The 24222-nt window shown below is 38.4% G+C and overlaps 1 protein-coding gene across 1 annotated transcript in view; it reads right to left on the reverse strand.

Moving 5' to 3' along the window:
- Nucleotides 1–24222, reverse strand: part of CCDC175 (coiled-coil domain containing 175) — a 108189-nt gene that overhangs the window by 31723 nt on the left and 52244 nt on the right. The window contains 6 exon segments of the mRNA XM_020986157.2: nucleotides 255–393; nucleotides 6143–6274; nucleotides 10152–10287; nucleotides 15202–15273; nucleotides 22234–22344; nucleotides 23587–23723. Coding sequence (XP_020841816.2) covers nucleotides 255–393; nucleotides 6143–6274; nucleotides 10152–10287; nucleotides 15202–15273; nucleotides 22234–22344; nucleotides 23587–23723 — 727 coding nt within the window.

Below are 24222 nucleotides of genomic sequence, written 5' to 3' on the forward strand. Positions count from 1 at the left end.
CATCCTGAATACTTAAAGAAATTCAGTCATGACACGATCACTACCCACAGTTTTAGAAAATCTCAAAAAGTTCACATGCTTGGTTATGAACCACTTGCCCTTAGACATCACTGTTGATTGCTGCCATAATTCTAGCCTAATTCTTGTGCTAATTTACTTGACCTCTGATTTATAACCAATGAAATCTGTATCCTGCCCTTGTCTACAAGCAATAAGAAACTTGATTATTGAAATAATAAACACTTAATATGTACCTGAAACATGATATTTGAGGGTTTCATACTTTTCAGTATTTTCTTCATATTCATCCGTGATCGCTTTCACTTGGGGAACGTATGTTTCCAATTCATCTTCCTTTTCTTTGGTCTTTTCAATATGCACAGTATAGTCTTCCTTTAAAAAATGGTTGTGAGATATGATTTTGGTCAAGTCACTTACCTCTCTGATTATACATTTCCTCAATTGTAAAATGAAGAGGTTAGTCTAGGTGGTAGTCAATAAAGTTGGGCAATAGGGCATTGAACTTCAGAAAGACAAAAAAATCAATCATACATTAGTTTAAAATTTGCTATTTAAAATGTTTTAAATATTCAGATTCATATGGCATATTTAAATGACTAACCTGAAAATTAATGGCTTTTCAGCTTTTAAAAATGACCACCTTGTAAACAAGTTGTGATAGATGGTTGTGATGGAATACCACTATGCTGTGAGAAATGATGGGCTGGTTTATTGTTAAAAACCATGGAAAGACTTGCATGAAATCATGAAAAGTGAATTAGCAAAACCAAGAGAACATTCTATACAGTAGCAGCAATATTGTTCAAAGAATAATTGTGAATGACCAAGTTATTCTGAGTATATAAATACTCAAAGCAACTACAAAGGATCTATAAAGGAAAATGCTATTGACCTCTAGGGAAAGAACTGATAAATAGAAGTATGCATAGTATGGTTTTACATACATTTATAAATGTGTCAAATGGTGGTGTCTATTACAGGGTGGAGAGGGAGGAAGACAGGAACTTAAAATGTCACACACACAAAAATAAAATTTAGTAAATGACCACCTTTCAATATTTAAATTATCAGTGAATTTCAAAGAACAGGTAGTAAAACAGGATACAGAGAAATCCTAATAATGTGAACTCAAATGAAAAATAGAAAAGTGAAAAATTAGATAGAACTAATATGCTGGTAAATGCTTAACAATTGGCTCTCCAAAATAATATACATGATATACTTAAAAAAAATTTTATTGATGTCTTCTATTTTTATACCATCAAAGTTTTCACCAGCATACGTCCTCAACTCCCTCTCAGAGAGCCACCTCGTCCATAAAACAAATACTATTTTTAAAGACAAAAATAAAGGAAAGAAAAAAGAAGAGGAAAAATCAGCACAAATGGTTATACATTGAAAACATGTACTATGGACTTCCACCTCCATGAAGGGGTGGGTTGGAATTGTTTTCTTGTATTTCGTTATTCGAGACCTGCTGGATCCTGTAATTTTGTTATATTTCCTTTTGATTTTGGTGGGGTGTCATTCTTTCCATTTACATTATTGTAGTTGCTGTATATATTATTTTCTTGGCTCTGCTTACTTCACTTTGCATCAGTTCATGTAGATCTTTCCATGCTTTTTTGTATTCATTGTATCACATCTTATAATACAGTAATATTTCATTATATTCATGTACCACAATTTATTTAGCCATTCCTCAATCAATAGGCATCTACTTTGTTTCCAGTTCTTTGCTATCACAAAAAGTGCTGCTATAAATATTTTGGTTTATGTGGAGACTTTCTTCTCATTGGTGGCTTTCTTGGGGTATAAGCCCAGTAATGGAATCTTGGATTCAAAGAATATGGACATTTTAGTCACTTCATTTGTATAATTCCAAATTGCTTTCTAAAATGATAGTACCATTTCATAGCTCCGCACAATGTATCAGTGTGCTTATTATTCCATGACCCCTCCAACATTGACCACAAATTGTCATTTTCTGTCATGGTTTTCAATTTGCAGGGTATGAGGTAGAATGTCAGAGCTGTTTGATTTGCCTTTCTCTTATTATTTAGTAGTTATTTGGAGCATTTTTTCATGTGGTTGTGAATATTTTGCAATTCTTTTGAGGCTCTTTTGTTCAAATCCTTTGACCACTTATTTAAAGGGGAATGGTTATTAGAGATTCCCCTTTTCCATTATGCCTCAGTCCCAGAACAATGCCAATTCCTTTTTTTTTTTTTTTGGTGAGGCATTTGGGGCTAAGTGACTTGCCCAGAGTCACACAGCTAGTAAGTGTTGTGTGTCTGAGGCCGGATTTGAACTCAGGTCCTCTTGACTTCAGGGCCAGTGCTCTATCCACTGTGCCACCTAGCTGCCCCAACTGTGCCAATTCTTGCAGGTGACAGAGGACACTACCCCATGGCAGGACCCCACCCCCTTCCAGTCTCCCTGACTATGCAGCCCCTTTCTAACTGGTATCCCTCCCTGTGGTCAACTTCCTTTCTTATTTGCCTCAAAAATCTCCTCCCTGGGTCCATATCTTCCCACTCCCCCAGATGCCAGTTGTCCCCAAAAGTTCTGACTCCCCACCCCCTGAGGTAGGATTTCAAGTAGTCTTTGCAAATACCAAATCCCCATAGACAACAACTAGCATATGTTCCCCATTTCCCCTCACAGAAGATTCCCTTCATCTATTTGAGCATTCTTCAGTAGAATCTCCTTCCCACCACCAAAACAAAGCCTCCTTTTTTTTTTTTAAAGGCAATTGGGGTTAAGTGACTTGCCCAGGGTCACACAGCTAGTAAGTGTCAAGTGTTTGCTCTGAGGCCATATTTGAACTCAGGTCCTCCTGACTTCAGGACCAATGCTCTATCCACTGCACCACCTAGCTGCCCCTAAAAGCTCCTTTTTTCCCTCCTCTTTCTAACTCTTAGCCCCTGTTCTCCAGCCACTTCCCTGTAGGGTTTTCTCTTCCTAGAAGACCACAGGGATCATCTTCCCCTCAAACCCCCTTGATTTGACCTGGGCATAGCACACATTCCTCCATTCTCTTCTTCACGCACCCTCCCATTTTGTGATGTAGTTCTACAAAAGACACCTATAGGCAGAGTGTAGCAAAGTTCTATCCATAACACCCCAGGCAGCCCCACCTTTCTACCTTTATCTCTCTCCATTTAACCTCTGCCTTCACTCCTTGTATATACTTAGAAAGAAGAATCTTGCTGGTCTCTCTTCTCTCACTGTTGTGATTACTGTCCTTAGCTGAGGCATTCATTCATCCCTCCATTTCTGTTGTCTGGGGTTCTAGAGAAGCAAATAATCTCTTCAAGTTTTGTTTTCTTTCTAAAAATGTTTAGAATGTCTCTCCATTATCAAACATTCATCTTTTTTCATTTATGATTACCCCCAGATTTGTAGAATAGGTCATCTTGGCCTGCTTTCTGAGCTCCATCACTCTTTGGAATACATTATTCTATTTCCTTTTGCACTTTCTAGTAGGTGAAGTCCTATATTATTAGAATTTCCTTTCTTTTGTATTTGAAGGTCTTTCTCCTAGTCACTTGCAAAATTTGTTACATTTGTAGAATTGTTCAATTTAACCAATATGATGGTTGGAATTTGGAGTTTTCAGCCTTGGGCTTTTCTCTAGAGGCAACCTTTGCATTCTTACAATTGGTATTTCCTTTTCTGTGTTCAGAAGTTCTGGACAATTTTCTTGTATTATTTCTTGCATTATAGTATGCAAGTTTTTTGACTTGTCATGTTCTTCTGGGTGATTTATAATCCTTAGGTTGTTTCTGCAGATCTTGTCGTCAAGATCAGTATTTTTTGCTTGAGCATGTTTTCTTTTAACGTTACTGCTTTTTGACCTATCAGTTGTCCTTTTTTTTAAAATTTCTTTGGTGAGACTTGCCATCACAGATTCAAGTTTTTCTATGCTACCAATTATTTCTGCTGTAAAGGTCATATATTCTGTCCTTGTGATTTCCATTTTTCTTTTAATCTACTAGGGACCAACATCTTGCAGTGTCATGTTTGCTTCAAAATCCACAAATTCCTCAAATTCTCCTCAAATTAGAAATCCTCTATCTCCTAAAGTGTTGAATCATTTTCTTTTGTTTTGCAGTATTTATTCATAGAGACCTGAACTTATTTACTAGACCTGGAAGCCATATTTCCTTCTGCTATTAATATTTTCCCTGTGGATTTATCTGTTCGTGATTGAAGTCTTTAAGCTTTCTTCCTCCTGAGATCTTTGGTAACTCCACTCTTTTCCTCTATTACTCATCTTTTGATTCTCTCTCTTTTGAGGGTGGTTCCCTGGGGACTGGATCTCAAAGCATCTCAGCCTTCTCCCACATTAGGCAATTCATGGTTCACCAGCCCAGGTCTCTGCCCTAAGTGGCTCTTTGGGAGACAGAATTGGACACAGCTGAATGCCGGGCTCTTTCCCTCAAGCTTATTGGAATGTTGCACAATCCCCTGCATAGAGTGCCTTGCGCCTTTTCCTCTCTTTCTCAGTTCCCTGGCCTCGCACATTAAAATGCTACCATACCGGTGCTATTGCAGACACTGGTTGATTGATATCATTTAGAGTTTGGCTCTCTGAGGCTCTCGAACAAAGTGGAAGCATGAGGGAGAATGTCAGTGTGTAGCGCAAGCCTGCACAACATGCAGCCCGCGGGCCGCACCAAAGAATTTCAGGTGGCTTGTAAAAAACGTAAGGTTGCCATTACATACTCTCCTGTTTGTCACATGACCCACAGCAACCAACCATCGTCAGTCTGATTCTAGTCTAACCTATCCGCTGCCCGAAGAAATTTACAAGTTGTTGAGTTCTGGTGTAGAGTCCATGTCAAGCTCAGACACACATCCTGCCTCTTTGCTTCTGTTCCTCCACTCACCTGCAGAGATCTTTTGTTGCACAGAATGCTGGCCACTGAGGCGCCAGTAAACTTCTGCAGCCTGGATCTCCACAACACTGGAAAGAGGCAGGGGGAGTAGGTGTAGGATTGGGTTTTGTGGCAAGCCCATGGATCAGATGGGCTAGTGCCACTTTACTACCAGTAATGTGGTGGGCATGTGGGAAGCAGTGTTGACTTAGCTCAAGTATCAGTTCATGTTCTTTTCCTTTTTTTCTTTTCTTTTCTTTCCTCCTTCTTCCTTTTTCTTCTTCTCTCCCTCCCTCCCTCCCTCTCTCTCTCTCTCTCTGTCTCTTTCTCTCTCTCTCTTCTCTCTCTCTCTCTCTCTCTCTCTCTCTCTCTCTCTCTCTCTCTCTCTCTCTCTGTCTCTCTCTCTCTGTCTCTCTCCAATTCCTGGTGGCCTAGATCAGTGGTGTCAAACTCAAATAGAAATGAGGGTCACCAAACCCTATACTAAGCATTCCTATGGGCCACATGTTGACTCAGAAACCACATATTAACATTGTCTATGTTCTATTGTATTTTTGTTCATTCTGTTAAATATTTCCTCATTATATTTTAATCTGCTCAGCTGCACTCAGGAATGGGCTTTGAGTTTGACACCTCTAATCCAGACAACAATTAAAACAATAAATCTAGCTCTTATTTATAGCTTTTGCCAATGTCCAATTCTTTTTAGCACATAAAATATTTCTATGCAGAGTGGGTAATTGACAAGATATAAAATGATATTTAAAATTAGAAAAAAATTCAATAAAGGTCATCTATTGTAATGGGCATGATAGAAAAATGTCTGATGAATCTAAAAGATCATCAAGGATAGTTGTTGAATTGAGGAATGTTAAATGATCTCAACATGTGCATGAAGACATCTAACGAGGGAAGCATTTTAAGGCTGTTTGTTTTATTTTTTTTACTGAATCAGATGCTTTTTTAAATAATTATTTACAAGTTAATTCAGTGGACTCTTGTATGTGTTGTACCTTTTTGTCAGTTGTATGAGTGTGAAGACTTGGACCACTGCAGAATGCCATTTGAGACAACATGGCTGATTTAATATTTTCATCAAGAATATTCTTGACAGAGATTTTATAGGGAGGAGAAAGGTGTGTGAGCTAGTAATTGTTGACATCTTTTTGAATATCTGATAAAGGTAACATTAGGGGAACATATTTTAAGTTTTTTTTTTCATTTAAAATGACATTTACCTCCATTACTTTTAATTTTTCAGTTGCATCTTGCTCGATTTGTAAAAATATTTCCTCTTCTTCTTTTAATTCTTCAGAAAGTTCTTCTATCTTTTCTTCATGTTCAATGATCTTTTCATCACAAGTAAAACTCTAGTTATTGAAATAAATTTAAAAAAAGAGATCTATAATTCTCACCTAGTAGCCAGGTTCACACTTTCCAAAAGAGCACAAATGTGTTTCCTGGAATGAACTTCTCCTTTCTATTATCATCAATAAACTAATCATTTATTAAGCACTTACTACATGTTAGGCACTTTGTTAGGGGCTTAGGATACAAAGACAAATATGCAATATTCCTTACACTTAGCAACTTACATATAAATATAAGTATATAAAATAAATACATAAAATTGGTGCAAGGTGGGTTTTTTTGAGTAGATACAAAAGGGAGGAGGCACTGAAAGTGGGACAATTAGGAAAGATCGTCTCATGAAGGAGATGATATTTGAGATAAACTTTTAGAGGAACTAGGACTTCTAAGAGGTGGAGGTGAAGAGTGAGCACTTTCTAGATTTGGGGAAGGACAGCCTTTTCAAAGGCACAGAGATAGGAAATGTAATATACTGTTTGTCTACCATAGGTTCCCAGAGTGGGTGATACAGCCTCTTGAGGGGCACTTGAATGATCTACAGGGTGGTAGTAGCCTCGGGTGCAATTAGGGGGTGTTATATAAGGGGGCAGTGGAAGCATAAAGAAAGAAGAAAATTTTGAAAAAACCATACATATTTCATCTGTTGTGTAACAGAGTTAAAGTTGTAATGATTACATTATTTTCCAAATAAATACATAAAATGCAAATTATAACTGATCAGTGTCAAGTCTGCCAACAGGTCTTCTTTTAAAAAAATAATTAATTTTTAGTTTTCAACATTCACTTCCATAAGATTTTGAGTTTTAAGTGTTCTCCCCCTCCTTCTCCTCCCCCCTCCACATGACAGTGTGCAATCTGATATAGTCTCTACTTATAAATTAATATTAAACATATTTTCACATTAGTCATGACATAAAGAAGAACGAGAACTAATGGGAGGAACCACAAAAAAGAAGAAATGAACAAAACAACAAAGGAAAAGGAGAGCAAATAGTATGCTTCTCTTTGCATTCAGACTCCTCAGTTCTTTCTCTGGATGTGGATAGCATTTTCCATCATGAGTCTTTTGGAGTTGTCTTAGATCCTTTCATTGCTGAGAAGAGCTAAGTCTGTCACAGTCAGTCGTCGCACAATGTGGCTGTTACTATGTACAGTGTTCTCCTGGTTCTGCTCATTTCACTCTGCATCAGTTATTGTAAATCTTTCCAGGTTTTTCTGAAGTCAACCTGCCCCTATTTCTTATAGCACAATAATTGCCAACAGGTCTTAACAAGCAAGTGTTGGAAGGTGAGCATGTGTGGCGCACTGTCACGAAGTCCAGCATGCATCATCAGGAATATGTGTGTGTAATGACTTGTTTATAATATGATACTATATGGTTACATGAGGCAATACTGTGTCATCAAAATTTCAATGCAGAAAAAACCTCCACAAATTTACAACAAATTATTAAATTTAAGATGCATCATTTAAATAAATTATATATTTTTTAAATGATGCAATTTTTTTAAAAAAAAAACTGTTAAAGGGTCAAAGAAAGTAAAATTTCCAGGGGTGGGGGTGTTGAGTAATTTTTTTTAAAAAGGGGGGTAGGGTGGAGTTGTGATATGATCCAACCATTTTGGAGAGCAATTTGGAACTATGCCCAAAGGGCTATATAATTGTGCATACCCTTTGACCCAGCAATACCACTTCTAGGTCTGTATCCCAAACACATCATAAAAACAGGAAAAGGACCCAAATGTACAAAAATATTTATAGCAGCTCTTTTTGTGATGGCAAAGAATTATAAATTGAGGGGATGTCCATCAATTGGCGAATGGCTGAGCAAGTTGTGGTGTATGAATGTAGTGGAATACTATTGTGCTACAAGAAATGATGAGCAGGCTGACTTCAGAAAAACCTGGAAAGACCTGTATGGAACTGATGCTGAGTGAAGTGAGCAGAACCAGGAGAACATTGTATACAGTAACAGCCACACTGACTGACTCTGGTAGACTTAGCTCTTCTCAGCCATGCAAGGATCTAAGACAACTCAAAAAAACTCATGATGGAAAATGCTATCCACATCCAGAGAAAGAACTTGAGAGTCTGAATGCAGATGGAAGCAGACTATTTGCTCTCCTTTTCCTTTGTTGTTTTGTTTTATTGCTTCATTCTCGTGGTTCCCCTCATTAGTTCTAATTATTCTTTACATCATGACTAAAGGAAAATACGGTTAACATAAATGTATACATACAGCCTATATCAGATTGTACACTGTCTTGGGCAGGGGGAGAAGTGAGAAGGGGAAAAATGTAAAACTCAACATCTTATGGAAGTGAATGTTGAAAACTAAAAATAAATTAATTTTTTAAAAAAGGGGGGTGGTAGGCCAAATAAATTTCGAACCTCTGGCTAGCCTAACAAATAAGAGGGCACAGACTCAGGCAAAAGCATTGCCCTGGATCCCACCTCCTTGGTAACTGCCTCTTTCCAAGCTTCTGCTTTCCCTTTTCCATGTTGCCTGTCTGAGCCCATTGAAACTGGACTCATTCCCTCTGTGGTTTCCTATGCAGAGAGGAATAGCATATAATGAACTCAAAGGTAGGCTGGAGGCTTTAAGGGCTTTAAATGCCAAAAGGGGGATTTTATTTGATACTGCAGTTAATGGGGAGGCCTTAGAGCACATTAAGCAGAAGAATGACATGGTTCAAGATGTGCTTCAGGATGATCTCACTGGCTATTATGCGAAAATAGATTGGAAAAAGTAGACACTTGAATAAAGGCAAACAATTAGATTATTGCACCAGTCCTAGTGAGAAGTCATAATGACAACCTACACTAAGGTGGTGGTCGTGTGAATGGAGAGAAGGGGACAGATGTGAGACATGTTGTGTCAATCGAGTCAAAATGGCTGGGAGACTGATTGATAAAATATAAAGCCATACTTGAAATTAGCAAAAAAAAAATCCCTGAATATTTCCCATTTGGCTCTCTGGAGCCAGTCAGCTCCCAGGTAGAACTGAACATGAGGCTGTCATAAAAATATTTTGAATGAATGTGGAATGTGTGAGGAGTCAAGATTGTGAACCTGGGTGAATGAAAGGGTGGTGTTGCTTTCAATAGAAATAAGGGTATTCAGAAGAATAATATTTGTCTACAGTAAACCTATCATGTGTATTATATGTGTACTCAGCAATGAGTAGGTAGGGATTTTTCTTCTAAGACTGTTGTTACAGAAGTAGCTAGAGTGCTGGACTTGGGGTAAGGAAGACCCAAGCTCAAATCCTGCCTCACATACTTACTGTGGTGATCCAGGGTAAGTAACTTAACCTCTATTTCCCTCAGTTTCATCATCTGTAGAATGGGGGTGATAATAATAGCATCTATGTATACACCTACAATAACACCTCACAGATGTTGTGAGGGTAAAATGAGGTAAGATTTGTAAAGCATTTTTGTAAACCTTAATGTACTGTAGAAATGCTAACTACTATTTATATTATTATTGCTATAGAACAAACTTTGGAGCCATCCAGGGAATCTAGATAAATAATTTTTCTTCCTCAAATTCTTAAAGATATTTTCCTTCAGAGATTGCCACTGCTGAAAACCCCAGATGATTTTCCAATCAAGTGTTTCAAAGATACATGAACATACAACCATATTCTTTATCTTTTGGTAAATGTCCATTGCAGAGATACAGTAAATAGATGATTTTCTTAAGAAAATGAAATTATCTACTCTAAAGCATGAGATTGATTAATAGAAAAATATAGTTTTAAAAAGACAAATAATTATCCTACTTGTTTAACTGGTCAACAAGGAATTTTTTGAAAGGATGTCTGATTTTCCTAAAATTTCCATTTGTATTTTTTTAAAAAGTTCCCCCACCTCTTCAAATACTTCGACTCTCTTCTTTTCAACATGGTCAATTTTTTTGATGAGTTCTTGGATGCTGTTCTTTTCTGTTTTCATCCAGATCTGATGCTGTTTTTGAAGGTGGACTATTTTCCATTGATCTATAACGCTGGAAGCGAGCACGTATAGAATGATGGTTAAATGGACACTTTCATTTTAAAAGAAAAAAATGCAAAACAAAGATACTTGCTTAATGACTCACAGCACTACAATGCTACAAAAATAATTCAGGGTGCTGATTTTTGCTCTTACTGACACACACACTCTTCAGAAAATAGCAGTCACCAAAAAAAAAAAGGTAGTACAAGGTGCTATGTGAGAAGAAATTCCTCAAAAATTCCCATTTAATTTCTTATGCCAACCTCTGATATGTTGAAACTGTGGTGGAGGAAAGTCACAATGTGGAAGGGATACCTGCATGTAGTGGACATATGCATTGGTATGCGATCTTTTGATTTTTTAGACTCTATTTTGTGGCCTGGGGTCCATCTTGTGACTGACTTGTGCTGCAGTTTGATATGGAAACTTACTAGTTGTCTTGCTGACCACCCCTTCTTCCCTCCTCCCACCAATGTATTGGCCTTCCCTGACTGTGAATTCTGATAACCTACCCTGTTTCTTGGCATAATGCTGTCATCATGGAGATGGCTAAGATTGGACTGTCACTTACTCTGCACCTGGAGATAAGTCCCATCACTGTGTAGATGGGGACAGAGATATCTATGAAGAACTGTCTAACCCGCTCCCCCACAAATCCTTAGTCAGTGGATCAGTCATTACTGGTCCCTTGAGAGCATGAGTGTCTGCTACCCTCAGCTGATGCCCAGGGATCAGTTTTTCCCTCTCACATCTAATTCCTGAGTGGGATTTCCTTCTATACATCCCCAACCCCTCACTCCAGCTCCTCTAGGCAGTTTTCTCCTTTCTCCCTTCCCTATTCCTTTTTATAGATTTCACTGCCTACACTTCCAGCTTCTGTACCTTATTCACATTTACTACCAGCCTCTGGTGGTAGTGTCATTATGCTGCTTTTAAAGCCTCGCACAATGACCGTTGGAATCATCCTTTCCTGTCAGAATCCAACTGAACCTCTGGACCACTGGCACTTCCCTTTAGATCAAGAGCTGCTTAACAAAGCTAAGTTTCCTGGCAACTGCACCTCCCCAGACAGGTTGGAACAGGCAGCCTTGTTGACATCCTTTCAGTCTTTGAAGAAAGCAAGAACCATGAACTTCAGTGGTAGGGAAGCTATTTCCTTTTAGGTCCAAAGCCATCGACCAGGGCTGGGACTAGGACCTTTGCAGCTGTACCAAGACTTCTTGCCTTCACTGAAGAGAGCAAGGGTTAAGTGCTAGAAACAAAAGACTTAGTAATAGCACAGGTAAAAGGGGTGATGCTGATAGGGGCCAGACCTATAGGCTACTGTTGTGAAGTGTGGCCTCTGTCAAGAGATCTCACTGGAAAATATGTTGAATCCAGTTGGGGTTAGGGTTTTGAGGAAGGATGATAAGAATGGCTGTGAGGAAGAGAACTGGGAACTGATTCTGATACTAAGAGACCCTGTGTTTATCTATTGTTACCTCTAGGGAAAGGTGGGCTTTCACCACCAAGGAACTTGCTACAGGAGAAATTAAAACAATGAGAGGATAAGTCATTAAATGATGGTTGGTTAGTGGGGGCATGACCCAAAGAGCCAATCTGGATTTTTCCAAGCCATAGAGTTTCATTAGCCTGGGAATCTCACAGAAAATTTAGTTTTAAAAACCTATTGATGGGGCAGCTAAGTGGCACAGTGAATAGAGCTCCAGCCTTGAAGTCAGGAGGACCTGAGTTCAAATCTGATCTCAGACACTTGACACTTACCAGCTGTGTGACCCTGGGCAAGTCACTTATCCCTGATTGCCTCACCAAAAAGCAAACAAACAAACAAACAAACAAAAAAACCCTATTGAATCAAAGAGAGACCTTAGATGGACGTTATCCTTGTCTCTTTTTAGATCATTAAGATGGAGATTTATGCAGACCTGGCCACATAAAGATGAGTTCCCTTTGCAGCCTCTTTTGGAGGAGAGCAAAGGACGGGGTGAAATTTCTAAAAGAAGAGGGGTTTGGTAGATATGATGTTCTTCCACTAGTCTCTATGTCTTATGACTACCCCGCAACAAGGGCGATTAGAACCACTCTTTTGGGTAAAACTCCTTTCAGACAAAGTCAGGCTTTACCCAGACAGACCTAGGCACACCAACTGGTAAGTTTTGAGTGGGAGGTCACTAAGTCTGGCAAATATGGATGTCCACACGGCTAGGTTATCTCGGGATGGCAGGTAGAGAGCTTATCGCCTTGTCTGGTGGCCGGAGGGTTACAATTTCCTCTCTTGTAAGGAGCTTTTGGTGTGGCTCCTGAAATGTTGAGTTGATAAAGGGACACAATGGGGATGCTAATAAAATCCCCAGGGCAGTAAGGGCCCTCCAGCCCTGCTTAAGTCTAAGGCATTTCCTAAAGCCTTACCCCACTTGGATATGAAGGGCTTCTGGATACTGGCAGCTGGGTTACTAATTCTAGCAGGAGACTCTTAATGGATCCATTGGGGGCACCACCATTGGTGGTGTGGGGAACAGGCTGCTAAGAGAAGGAATATTTTTGAGCTCTTGGAAGGAGCTACTCTAAACTTTTTGCTGGTGATTGTGGGCAGGGTCAAATGGAAACCTTTGTAGTTGCCCAAATTACCTCATGTAGTTAAAATCAAATGAACCAGTCCTTTGAGAGGTGAAAGTTACTTCCTCCTTGTTAATGGAGAGCTAGGAGTCTAGAGTACTGTGCTATGCCACATCCGCTTATAAAAACCCTGTGTAGTCAGTGAGGAAGGTGGTGACTGGTAGCTTATAATTAAGTATCTGAACAAAGTTGTTATATCTGTCATTGTGGCTACCCCTTACCTTGTCAATGTGGTGGGCCATGTTGCTTAGGCCCCCAGTGAGTTGTCTGGGGTTATTGATCCTGCCAATGATATTTTTACGTTCCTGTGGCTGAGACTAGTCAGAAGCACTTTGCTATCAGTACAATGTATGCCTTTACTATCCTTCCCCAGGACCACTTGAACTCTCTTTGCCACATTCTAATGGACAGAGAAACGAAAGAGGTCTCATTTCCTGAGGGTATTGACATGTACCATTACACTGATAGCATGAGGTTGACCGTACCAGAGGAGGTCATGTTGTCAGAAGTGCAAGATTAGATAGTGCCCCAGATGAGAAACAGAAGGTGGAAGATCAGTCCTATGAAATCCCAAACCCTGCTCAGTCAAGTCTTGGGAAACTCCTCTGCATTCCCTGCTGGATAATAAATGAGTGAAAAAAGCATTTTTCCCCATACTTACCATGTGCAAAGCATTGTACTATGCACTAGGGATGTAAATAGAAAGCAAGACAATCCCTGCTTCATGGAACTCACATTAAAATAGAGAGAGAGAGAGAGAGAGAGAGAGAGAGAGAGAGAGAGAGAGAGAGAGAGAGAGAATATGCAGATAGGGAGAACCTCGATGATTCTGCATGTAGCCCAGAACAATTGAGTTATGTCCAGCAGCACAGCAGGTACTGGTAGTAGGCACCAATAACCACAGAGGAGGCCCTTGCAGGTAACAAGAAATCTTTCCTAATGATATTCAATAAAGGACCACATCTTCAACACTTCATACACACACACACACACACACACACACACACACACACACACACAAACCCAATCCCAAACTGTAGAATATAAAGAATATAAGATCCCATTGGTCTTATTGTGAATTGAATATGCAAACATTTTTATTTGGCAGAATAAAATGCCACCTTCCAGTCTCTATTGCAGCAGGATGTCTCCCATTCATTTAAGATAATTTGATTAGAGAGACATAACAACACAAATAACTCTAATCAATGACCCTCTGATTATAAACATCAGATGAAATGTAATAGAGGAATATATATGGATATATATATATGTATGTATGTGTGTGTGTGTGTGTGTGTCCTCACCAAAGGTAAATATTCTATATGATAACCTTTTGTGTTTCTTCATTGCCATTCTACTCTCAACCCAAATCTTTTCTTCAAGTCAAATATCCCCAATTCCTTATACTAGATAATCCTAATAGCTTTGTTTTCAGTTTCCTCGAAATAGTGATTGTTTAATTCTATACACATCCCAAGTTTTCAATGTCTTTCTTAAAATACAGCCTACAGAATTGAACATAATACTCTACTTGTGACCTGGATTAGAGTACAAGGGAATTAACTATCAAAGCCTTTATTCTATTCAGTATACTTCTATTAAGGCTGACTAAGATGACAATTAGCCTTTTTGGCTACCAAATCATAATATAAACTCATACTGAATTTACAGCTGACTAAGACCCCCAGATCTTTTTCATGAGAACTGATGTCATTATGACTTCCTTATCTTGTACATATAGTTTTCTAAATGTTGTAGGATTTTACATTTATACAAATTAAATTTCATCTTCTTAGAGTTGGCCCATCATTTTATCCCATTGAGATCTTTTTGAATTCCAATTCTGTGAACAAATGGTTTAGCTAAACCTTCTAGCTTTGGGTCATCTCCAAATTTGGGAAGCATGACCTTTATGCTCTCACACAAGTCACTCATAAAAATATTGAATGGAACAATACCAAAGAATGATCTCTGAGGCACTCCATGAAAATACTCTCTCTAGAGTTGACATTCATATATTAATATAATTTCCTTGATGTAAGAGCTACATTCCATAAATGTACACATTTTAATTGTTTCTTAATACTCTTTATTTATCCATGTTACATCTTCTAATCCCAATTCTTTTACATGGAGACAAAAAAGTTTAGAGATAGATAGAATTTCATTTTGTGAAGTTGGTCTTTTTGAACTCTAGTAATCAGTAAGTGATTCTGTTTTCTCCCTCATGAGTATACAAATTGCTGTGTCCTCATCAAGAATTTTAAGTCACCTTTTACAAACTGAGTTTTAAAAATACATTTACCTTTTTTGGCTTTCTCTTTCCCAGTTTCCTCTTAGGAACTCTATTTGTTTACGATAGGATTCTATTGTTGTGCTGAAATAAAACACATTTTGGATTTAATAACAATAAATACACATTAAATTTATGAGCAGTAGAAAATATAATACTTGCTCTGAAGAAAATTCTTTTCTAGTTGGGATAAAGAACACAAACTTAAAAAAACAGTTAAGCTTTATTGATAACCCAAAACAATGATAACACAATTAACATTTAATAATTAGCATCAGACATTTTGAACTGGATATTCCTCAAGCATCTCAAATTCAATATGTTTAGAATAAGACTCATCATCATTTTCTCAAAACTCAAATCTCTTCTTAACCTCTCTATTGCATATATATATATGTAATATATACATATGCACATATATATATTACATATATATATATATATACATATATGTATATGTATGCATTTTTTTTTTGGCTAGGCAATGGGTTAAGTGACTTGCCTAGGGTCACACAGCTAGTAGGTATTATGTGTCTAAGGCCAGATTTGAACTCAGGTCCTTCTGATTCCAGGTTGGTGCTCTATCTACTGGGCCACTTAGCTGCCCCAAACCTCTCTGTTGCAGTCAAGGGCATCCCCATCCTTCTAGTCATCTAAATCCTAAACATTGGGGTGTCTTTGTCCTATCACTCTCCCTCATACCACATAATTAATTGGTTGCCATGTCTTCTTGATTTTACCTCTAGTTAAATCTCACATGTATTTCTTCAATTCACAACTACCCTTATGCAGGTCCTTATTACTTATACAGCACCTCTTACTTTGGTTCATTTTTGTTTTCAATTGTGTCTGACTCTTCATGACCCCATTTCGGGTTTTCTTGGCATAAGGAACAGAGGCAAACACAGTTAAGTGACTTGCCCAAGGTCATACAGCTAGAAAGTATCTGCAGCGGGTTTGAACTCAGGAAGATGAGTCTTCCTGACTTCAGACCAGGCCCTCTATCCACTGTGCCATCTAGCAATCCTCTTATAATTGGCCTCCCTGACTGGAATCTCTCTCCCCTCTCCAAAATATTCTCCACACAACTACGGAAATGATATTCCTAAAGCACAGGTCTAAATACCTCACTCCCCTTCTCGATCAACCCCAGGACTCCTTATTAGTTCTAATACAAATTCTTTTATCTGGCTTTTGAAGTTCTTCAAAACCTTTTGAGGCTTTCAAGGCTTATTACAAATTATTCTTCTTCACTTATCCTATAGTCCAAATAAACTGGCCTTTTTGCTTTTCTTCACAAATTTGGCGATACATTTCCCACCACCATGCTTTTGTATTGGATGTTCTCTGTACATGGAATACACTTCTTCCTCATTTTCTCTCTTAAAATCTTTAGTTTCCTCCCAAGTTTAGTTTAAGTGCTACTCTTTCAAGATATCTTTCCTGAGCACCCAGATGCTTGAGCCTCCCCTTCAAAATTACCTTTAGCTTTTTCTTTGCATATATTTTGTACGTTCACTTATCTGTGTACATATCTCTCATGCAGAGTATATAAACTCCTTGAGAGTAATTTTTGTCTCTGATTTCCCAAAGCCAGTACAGTACCTGACACATAGTAATGTTCAATCAATGCTTATGGATTGATTGAATCAATATAGTACAAAGTACATACATCAGCACTATAGAGTGACAAGTATCCAGATGAACAGATTCTGGTGTGGCCTTCATGGAAGGCTTCCCAGAGGTATATTTTGAGTAAGTTGCTATAAGTGGTTAAGAAAGAGAAGAGAGCTATGTCAGGTAGAGGAATATAGTACAAAAAGACATAGAGATAAAATGAAGCTTAAAATTAAACAAGTAGGAAGCTAATAAGGAATGAAATTAGTGGAACCGGAATAAATAGCGTATTGGAAGACCTTGCATTCTGGGGCAAGTTTATATCTGACACTAAAGAAAATAGAGAACTAATCCAGGTTCTTGAAATTGGATAGAATCTTATTTTAAAAAATGGAAGACAAGAGATCAACGAAGATGGCAAAATAGGAGGAAGTGGTACAGTTTAGTTTCCCCAGCAACTACTCTAACAAAGATCTAGGAAGAGCTCCAGACCATGCAGTGATCAGAAGATCTAAGCAGAAACCACAGTGAATCATTTCTTTTTTCAGGCTGAGATCAGAAATTTGGCTCATAGGTGAGGAACCATGGCAAGAAATGTGGAATAGGAATGGGCCAGCATTGCAGACTCAACCTCTGGGCTACAAACAGGGCCATAAGCATTATGTCTCTGACTCCAGGGAATGATGGCAGATCCGGCCTCTGAGACTCAGAACAGGGCTAGGTTAGCTGTGAAAGATCTGAAAGCAGTATTGCAGACTTAGGGCCTAGACCGAGGCTAATCAGGCAACACCATTGCATTGAACCTACAGAACTTATCTATCAGGGTGGTGGGTGGGACAGAAAATATCTACTAGAACTCCACCAAGGAACAAGTCTCCAGCTGTGTTATAGGGTCTGGAACCTGGAAAGTCCAAGAAGGCATCATATGATAACCTAGATCAGACCACATAGGGTCCACTGAAAGTTTGCAGTTCTCTGCCTTAAACCACATCTGTGAACCCTGAAGAATACCACATTCAATTACCCAGAGAACCTAGTAGTAGGATCCCACATAAACCAGAATCAAATAAGTTCCTCCAAAAGTATGCAGAGCCTGGCCCTAACACAAAGCCCTAATCTGGGAACAAAAAAACACACTCACAATGAAGAATTATTATGGCACCAGGCATGATCATGGCACAAACCCAGAGGAGGAGAATAACTCAGAAAAGACCTATAAGCAAAGCCTCAAAGAAAAAACATAGTTTGGCCAAAAGGTCAGTTAGAGTTTTTTTAAAGAGTTAAAAATAATATTGTAAAAGAAATGAAAGTACCCAAGGAAAGAATTTGAAAAGAAATCAGAGCTTGGGGGGGGGGGGAAGGCTTAGAGAATTAAGTACAAGAGGTATAAAACCTGACCCAGGTAACAGATTCCCTGAAAATGTGAATGAACCAAACAGAAGTAGTGACTCCATGAAACAAAAAGAAATATGAAAACAAAGTCAAAAGATTAGAAAAAGTAAAATAAAATTTTAACAAGCTCTTGTTTAAAAAGCACCAAGTTGGAAAATAGATCAAGGAGAGATAATTTAGGAATCATTGGACTGCCTGACAGCCATTACCACCTCCCCTCCCCCTCCCACACACAAACAGTCTGGATGTCATATTTCAAGAAATCCTGAAAGAAAACTGCCTAGCTTTTTTTTTTAAACAGTAAGGAAAAATGAAAATAACAAGAATCCACTGGTCATCTTCCAAAAGAAAACTCAAAATGAAAACTCCCAAGAACATCAAAGCTGAAATCCAGAGTTTCTTGCTAAAAAAATACTGTCAACAGTCAGTGAGAATTTAAGTACCAAAAAACGATAGTCAAGATCACAGAAGCTTTATTAGCTGCACTATAAGTAGTGGAGAGCATAGAATACAATATTCCAAAAGACAAAAGATATAGGCTTACAACCAAAACAAATTTCCCCAGGAAAAAAATGATTATGCTTATAGAGAAAAAATAGATCCTTAATTAAATAGAGAACTTCCAAGCATTCTTGATTAAAAGATGAAAATTGAGTAGAAGCTTTGAAATACAAGTGCAAGAGTCAAGGTAAACATAGGAAGGTAAATACAAGTGAATAATCAGAAGAGATCACCTAGGGACAACGTGTTTACAGTCTAATGAGGAGGTGATCCTAATGTCTTCCAGGCCTATAGCAGTTAAGTTTTAGAAGGATCTGGAAGTGATTTTATGTTTTGATGGTCTTAAAAGAAGAAAGGAAGAGTGGGGAACGGGATATACTAAGAAAAAAAGGGCAATAAAGGTGTGGGAATTTAGCTTATATAGTTGAGGTGTACAAGTAGAAATCTATCTCTACAAACAAAGAAGGAGTAGGGAGAGTGGGCATCACTTCAATTTCATTTTCGTCTGAACAGGGCAATGGAGGGCAGAATATATATGGTCATTAAAAAAGAAAGAGTAGGGAACAGGGAAAGGGGAGGGGGAAATAGGAGAGAGGAAGGGCAAATTCAGGGAGAGGTTAGTTGTAAGCAAAACAAATTCTAAATTGGAGCCGAAGCAGATTATATTATAGAGAACTATGCTGAGCTTTTGTGTGTGCTTGCATAAGGCCTAAAGGAAAGGGGACTGGAAACCAGCAGAGGCCAATTCTCTTCTCCCAGAAGTCACTTAGGTCAAGGACTGAGGCCAGTGAAAGAGGAATTCCTCAGCATGAGAGAGGGTTGAGACAATTTTGATGCCCAGTCTTTGTGGGATCCACCATCAAAGGAGGAGTCAGAAAGTGAGTGACAAGGAAATAGAAGAAGAAAATAAGGACTGAAATTACGAAGATCTCAGAACAAAGAAAATCCAAGTTAGAAACTTGGAGCACATGCTGCCTGCATCGTGTCTCTCCTTTCACCAATCTATAGTCCACCTAGCTGCCAAAATAATTTTCCTAAAGTACAGTTTATTCCTATTATCAAACTCTAATGACTCCCTATTACCTCTGTGATTGAATATAAACTTTTCTGTTTAGCTTTCAAAATCCTTCACAACCTGATCCTGACTTAATATTCTTATCTTGTTACAAATTACTTTCTCTTCTCACAAGCCATGATCCACTCAAACCAGCCTCCTTGTTCTTCGTATGGGACTTTATTTCATCTCCAGACCTTTTCATTGACTTTCCCTCAAACATAGAATGCACTCCCACCTTACTTCTACATTTTGGAATCCCCTTGTTTCTTTCAAAACTATGCTACACCCTCTATATGAAACCTTTCCTACTCCTCCTACCTGCCAATACCATCCTCACTCCCCAACCCTACAAATTTTATCTTGTATTTATTTTGGGTACATGTTGTCTCCCCTAGTAGAATGTAAGCTCTTTGAGGACAGTGACCATTTAATTTTTAGTCTTTGTATTCTCATCCCCATGACAGGTAGCATGACATAGTGGATAGAGAGCCTGATTTGGACCCAGGAAGATCTGAGTGCAAATCTGGCTTCTGACATATACTGGTTCTGTGATCTTCAGTAAGTCACTCAATTTGTCAGTACCTTGGCCAACTCTTTAACACTTTAGGTTGCTGAGAAGGTGCCAAATTGCATTAGAAAAGGATGGTTCTTCACCTGGGAGTTTCCTATATCAGTACAATCAGGGGTCCAATCCCTATGTCTATCCTTATCCCATCTGTAACCCTTAGCATAATGCCTAGCGCGCAGCTGGTGCTTAATAAATACTTTCTGGCTAATTTCCTATATCCAGTCAGTCATCAAGTGCTATTAATCTACTCTTCAAGATATCTCTCATATCAGTCCTATTCCCCCTGCCACCACCCTAGACCAAGGACCCCTTAGCTCATGCATGAATTATTGTGATCATCTTTTGCTCAGTTACTTTGCTTCCCAGGATTGCTAATTTCACCCTTCAAAAAACGAAGCACCCAGGATCATGTCTGTGAATCATGAATTTCATTCCAAAGACAATGACCCTGTAGAACAGACCCAGATATTCGTGATGCAAGAAACTGGCCAAATAAGTGGAAATGATTAATGTACTAAAAAAGAACTTGACTCCATAGAATGAATCCTGGCAGTGTTCCAAAGCGGTTTCTTATCACAAGCATACCTCCCTTTATAGAGTAGATAGATACATTCTTGAAGAATGTGGGTGAAATAATTTTTCTGTAAATTGAATTGAATTGTTTCGAAAAGTTTGACATTTAAATGAAAACTAAATTCCAGGTGTTCAATGAAGAAAGTGACTTTTGAAAGCCTATCATCATAAATCTGATGGGGAAAGAAAGCAGTTGTTATCTAATGATAACAACAATAGATAGCATTTACTTATATAGTGTTTTAAAACCTACAAAGCACTTCACAAATATTATCTTATTTGATCCTCAAAATAACCTCGGGAGAGAAGTATTACTTGTCGCTATTGTTACTTACTTGTTTCAGTTGGGGTCCCATGGCCCATAACACACCAATACTGTCATGGGGTTTTAAAGGTATTGGACTAGTTTGCCATTTCCTTCTCCAGCTCATTTTATAGATGAGGAAACTGAGGCAAACAGGGTTAAGTGACTTGCCCAGGGCCACACAACTAGTAAGTGTCCAAGGCTAGATTTGAACTAAGGAAGATAAGTTTTCCTGACTTCAGGCCTGGTACTCTATCCACTGTACCACCTAGCTGCCCTGTAAATGCTATTATTTTTCCCATTTTACAGATAGAAAAATTGAGGCATATAAACGTCTTAAGCCTGATTTGAATTCAAGTCTTCCTGAATACAGATCTAACACTGTGCATTGCATCACCTCACAATCATCTGAAACATCAGAGAAAGCGCGTGTTTTAGAGGCCGCATCATGTTGACACATAACTGACATCTGGTGACAAGTGTTATTGTCCCTGAGAATAGGGAATTTAACCGCAGAAACATTGGGGCAGAAATAACACCATAGGGTAACATCCCGGTAAAGTAACTGTAATGTGCACTGTTTGTGAAGCCTTGTGCTTCTCTGCTTCCATAGAGGTATGCATTTAATAGGCATTCAAATACTGATGCTAATAAAAAATAGAACAAATTAGCTATAACTGGGTCAAAGGGGCTAAATGGAAAGATTTGCTTTCCTATAGTTCTTTGTGACCTAACATAAATCTATTATTAAAGGTTGCCCAGTGGGTAGAGTGCTGGACCTGTATTCAGGAAGACCTCAGCTCAAATCCAGTGTGACCCTGGGCAAGTCATTTAACTTCTGCCTCATCTGTGAAGTAGGGATAATAATAGCACCCACCTCCTAGGGTTGTTGTGAGGGTCAAAGAAAATAATAACAACACTTGGCTCACATTAAGAGCTATTTAAATGTCAACTGTCATAATTATCATCCATTTAAAAATTAACAAGGTAAACAAAGTCTCCATGGTTTATAAAGTTTAAATGGTTACATACCGGTAGAGGTTCCGGAGATTTTCTATCGCCTCTTCTAGGGCTTTGATGTCAGTTAGTCTTTTGGTTAAGAAGGTTCTTTTCTCAATGATAGTTTCATGTAATTTGTCCACTCTAATCAGGAAAAAAACCCCTGTATTTTAGTGAGTTAAAGTTTTTAAAAGACATTCCTCCTCAAAAAGAGGAAAATTTCAATCATCAAATAAGACAAAAAAAAAAGTAAAGTATTCAGCAATTCGTGATATCTTGCCAAACGAATGAACAAAAACAGCAAACCAGAAAGCCTTTCTGACCCTTCCTTGTTTCTTCTGTGTTAGAGTAGACTTTCCTTTTTTTTTTTTTTTTTTGATGAAGTAGTTGTCTGGGCTGAGACCAACTTTGAACTCAGGTCCCCCTGACTCCAGGGCCGGAGCTGTATCCACTGCACCACCTAGCTGCCCCTGAAGTAGACTTTTCAATAAATTCCTTTGATATTCCAAATCATGGAAAGAAAAATAAATAAAGCAAGAGATGAAGGAAAGATTTCCATTGCTTTTGTATTTCTGAGATGACATATAAATTCTTGTTAATATTATAAGAATTGAGCAAGCTTTCTAACTTGGATTTATCCCATTTCTCTTTACTCAGACCAGACTGGCAAATTAAAAACATCAAATTGCAAATAGTTTAATACAGTGTTTTTTTCCCCCCAAAGTGTGTGTGTGTGTATTTTTTCATTCTTTACCTCACGAATGTCAAAAGTAACTTGATAGGGGTCAGGTAGAGCTGAGAATGATGCTTCATTTTAAACCAAGCAAGTTACCCTCTAAAAATTCATCATTTTTCTAATGATCCATGAAAGATCTGTCTTCTGTGCATTGACCTGAGCTATTCTTGATCTACAGTGACTCTTATGAATAGTACCAATTTCAAAAGATGACAAGTTCCTTAAGCTTACTGCACATTGTCCTAAGAAGCTTTTGCTTTTAATTACCTGTTTCTCAATTCAAAGGGCACTTGTTTTGGGGGGACTTGGTGAACAAAATCATTGTGATTCTTTTCTCCTGTGTAGTTTAGAAATGAAACAACGTTGCTAGTCCTAAAGTTGGTTGACCTGCTCCAAGGTGGGGAACCCCTATTCAACAATATAAAGACAGCCAGACGTGGGGCATTACGTGTTAGTGGGGCTAAAAATCTAACATTTCATAGCATTATTGAAAAGTTAATAGCTGAAAGCTGGAATTGGTTTGAAGAACCACCAATGTAAATCTCAGGAAAAGCATATATAGTTCCTGACCACTTAAACTTTGATGAACTCTCACCACTTGGTGGCAGCATACTGAAATAGCCAGCTGTAAATGATAAATGAAAACATACACGTCTTGGGAGGCTAGCTTTGCTACATAATAGTCGTGTTCTTCATGTAGAGCAGTTTGAAGCTGGTCATTAAGGATTTTATTTCTTTCTCTAAGATCAGCATTTCGTCCCATTGTATTTGTAAATCTTTCATTAGCCTGGAAAGAAACAAAATGAACAGAATCAGAGATTTTCTTCTCTCCCTTCCTCTCCCTCTCTCTTTTTCTTCCTTCCATCTTTCCTTCTTCTTTCCTTTTTTTTTTCTTTAAGGCAACTGGGGTGAAGTGACTTGCCCAGGGTCACACAGCTAGTAAGTGTCAAGTGTTTCGTCTGAGGCCAGATTTGAACTCAGGTTCTCCTGAATTCCGGACTGGTGCTCTATCCACTGTGCCACCTAGCTGCCCCCTTCCTTCCTTTTTCCTCCCTCCCTCTTTTCCTCCTTCCTTCCCTTCCTTCCTCCCTATCTCTTTGTTTCTTTCTCTCCTTTTTCTCTCTTTCTAAGGTGAATGATCCCAATAACCAAGCTACTTCCACCTAATCAAATCTTGAGAAGTGACTGAACTGCTCTTTCCTAAGAGATTGAGGAAATCAGTCACCTTTTCCACTTCAGGCTTCACCTGCAGATGGCATAGCATTTACTCCTGATTCTTTTCTCTT

This window comes from Phascolarctos cinereus, unplaced genomic scaffold (assembly GCF_003287225.1).
Source record: "Phascolarctos cinereus isolate Bilbo 61053 unplaced genomic scaffold, phaCin_HiC Scaffold_3;HRSCAF=262, whole genome shotgun sequence".
Lineage (NCBI taxonomy): Eukaryota > Metazoa > Chordata > Mammalia > Diprotodontia > Phascolarctidae > Phascolarctos > Phascolarctos cinereus.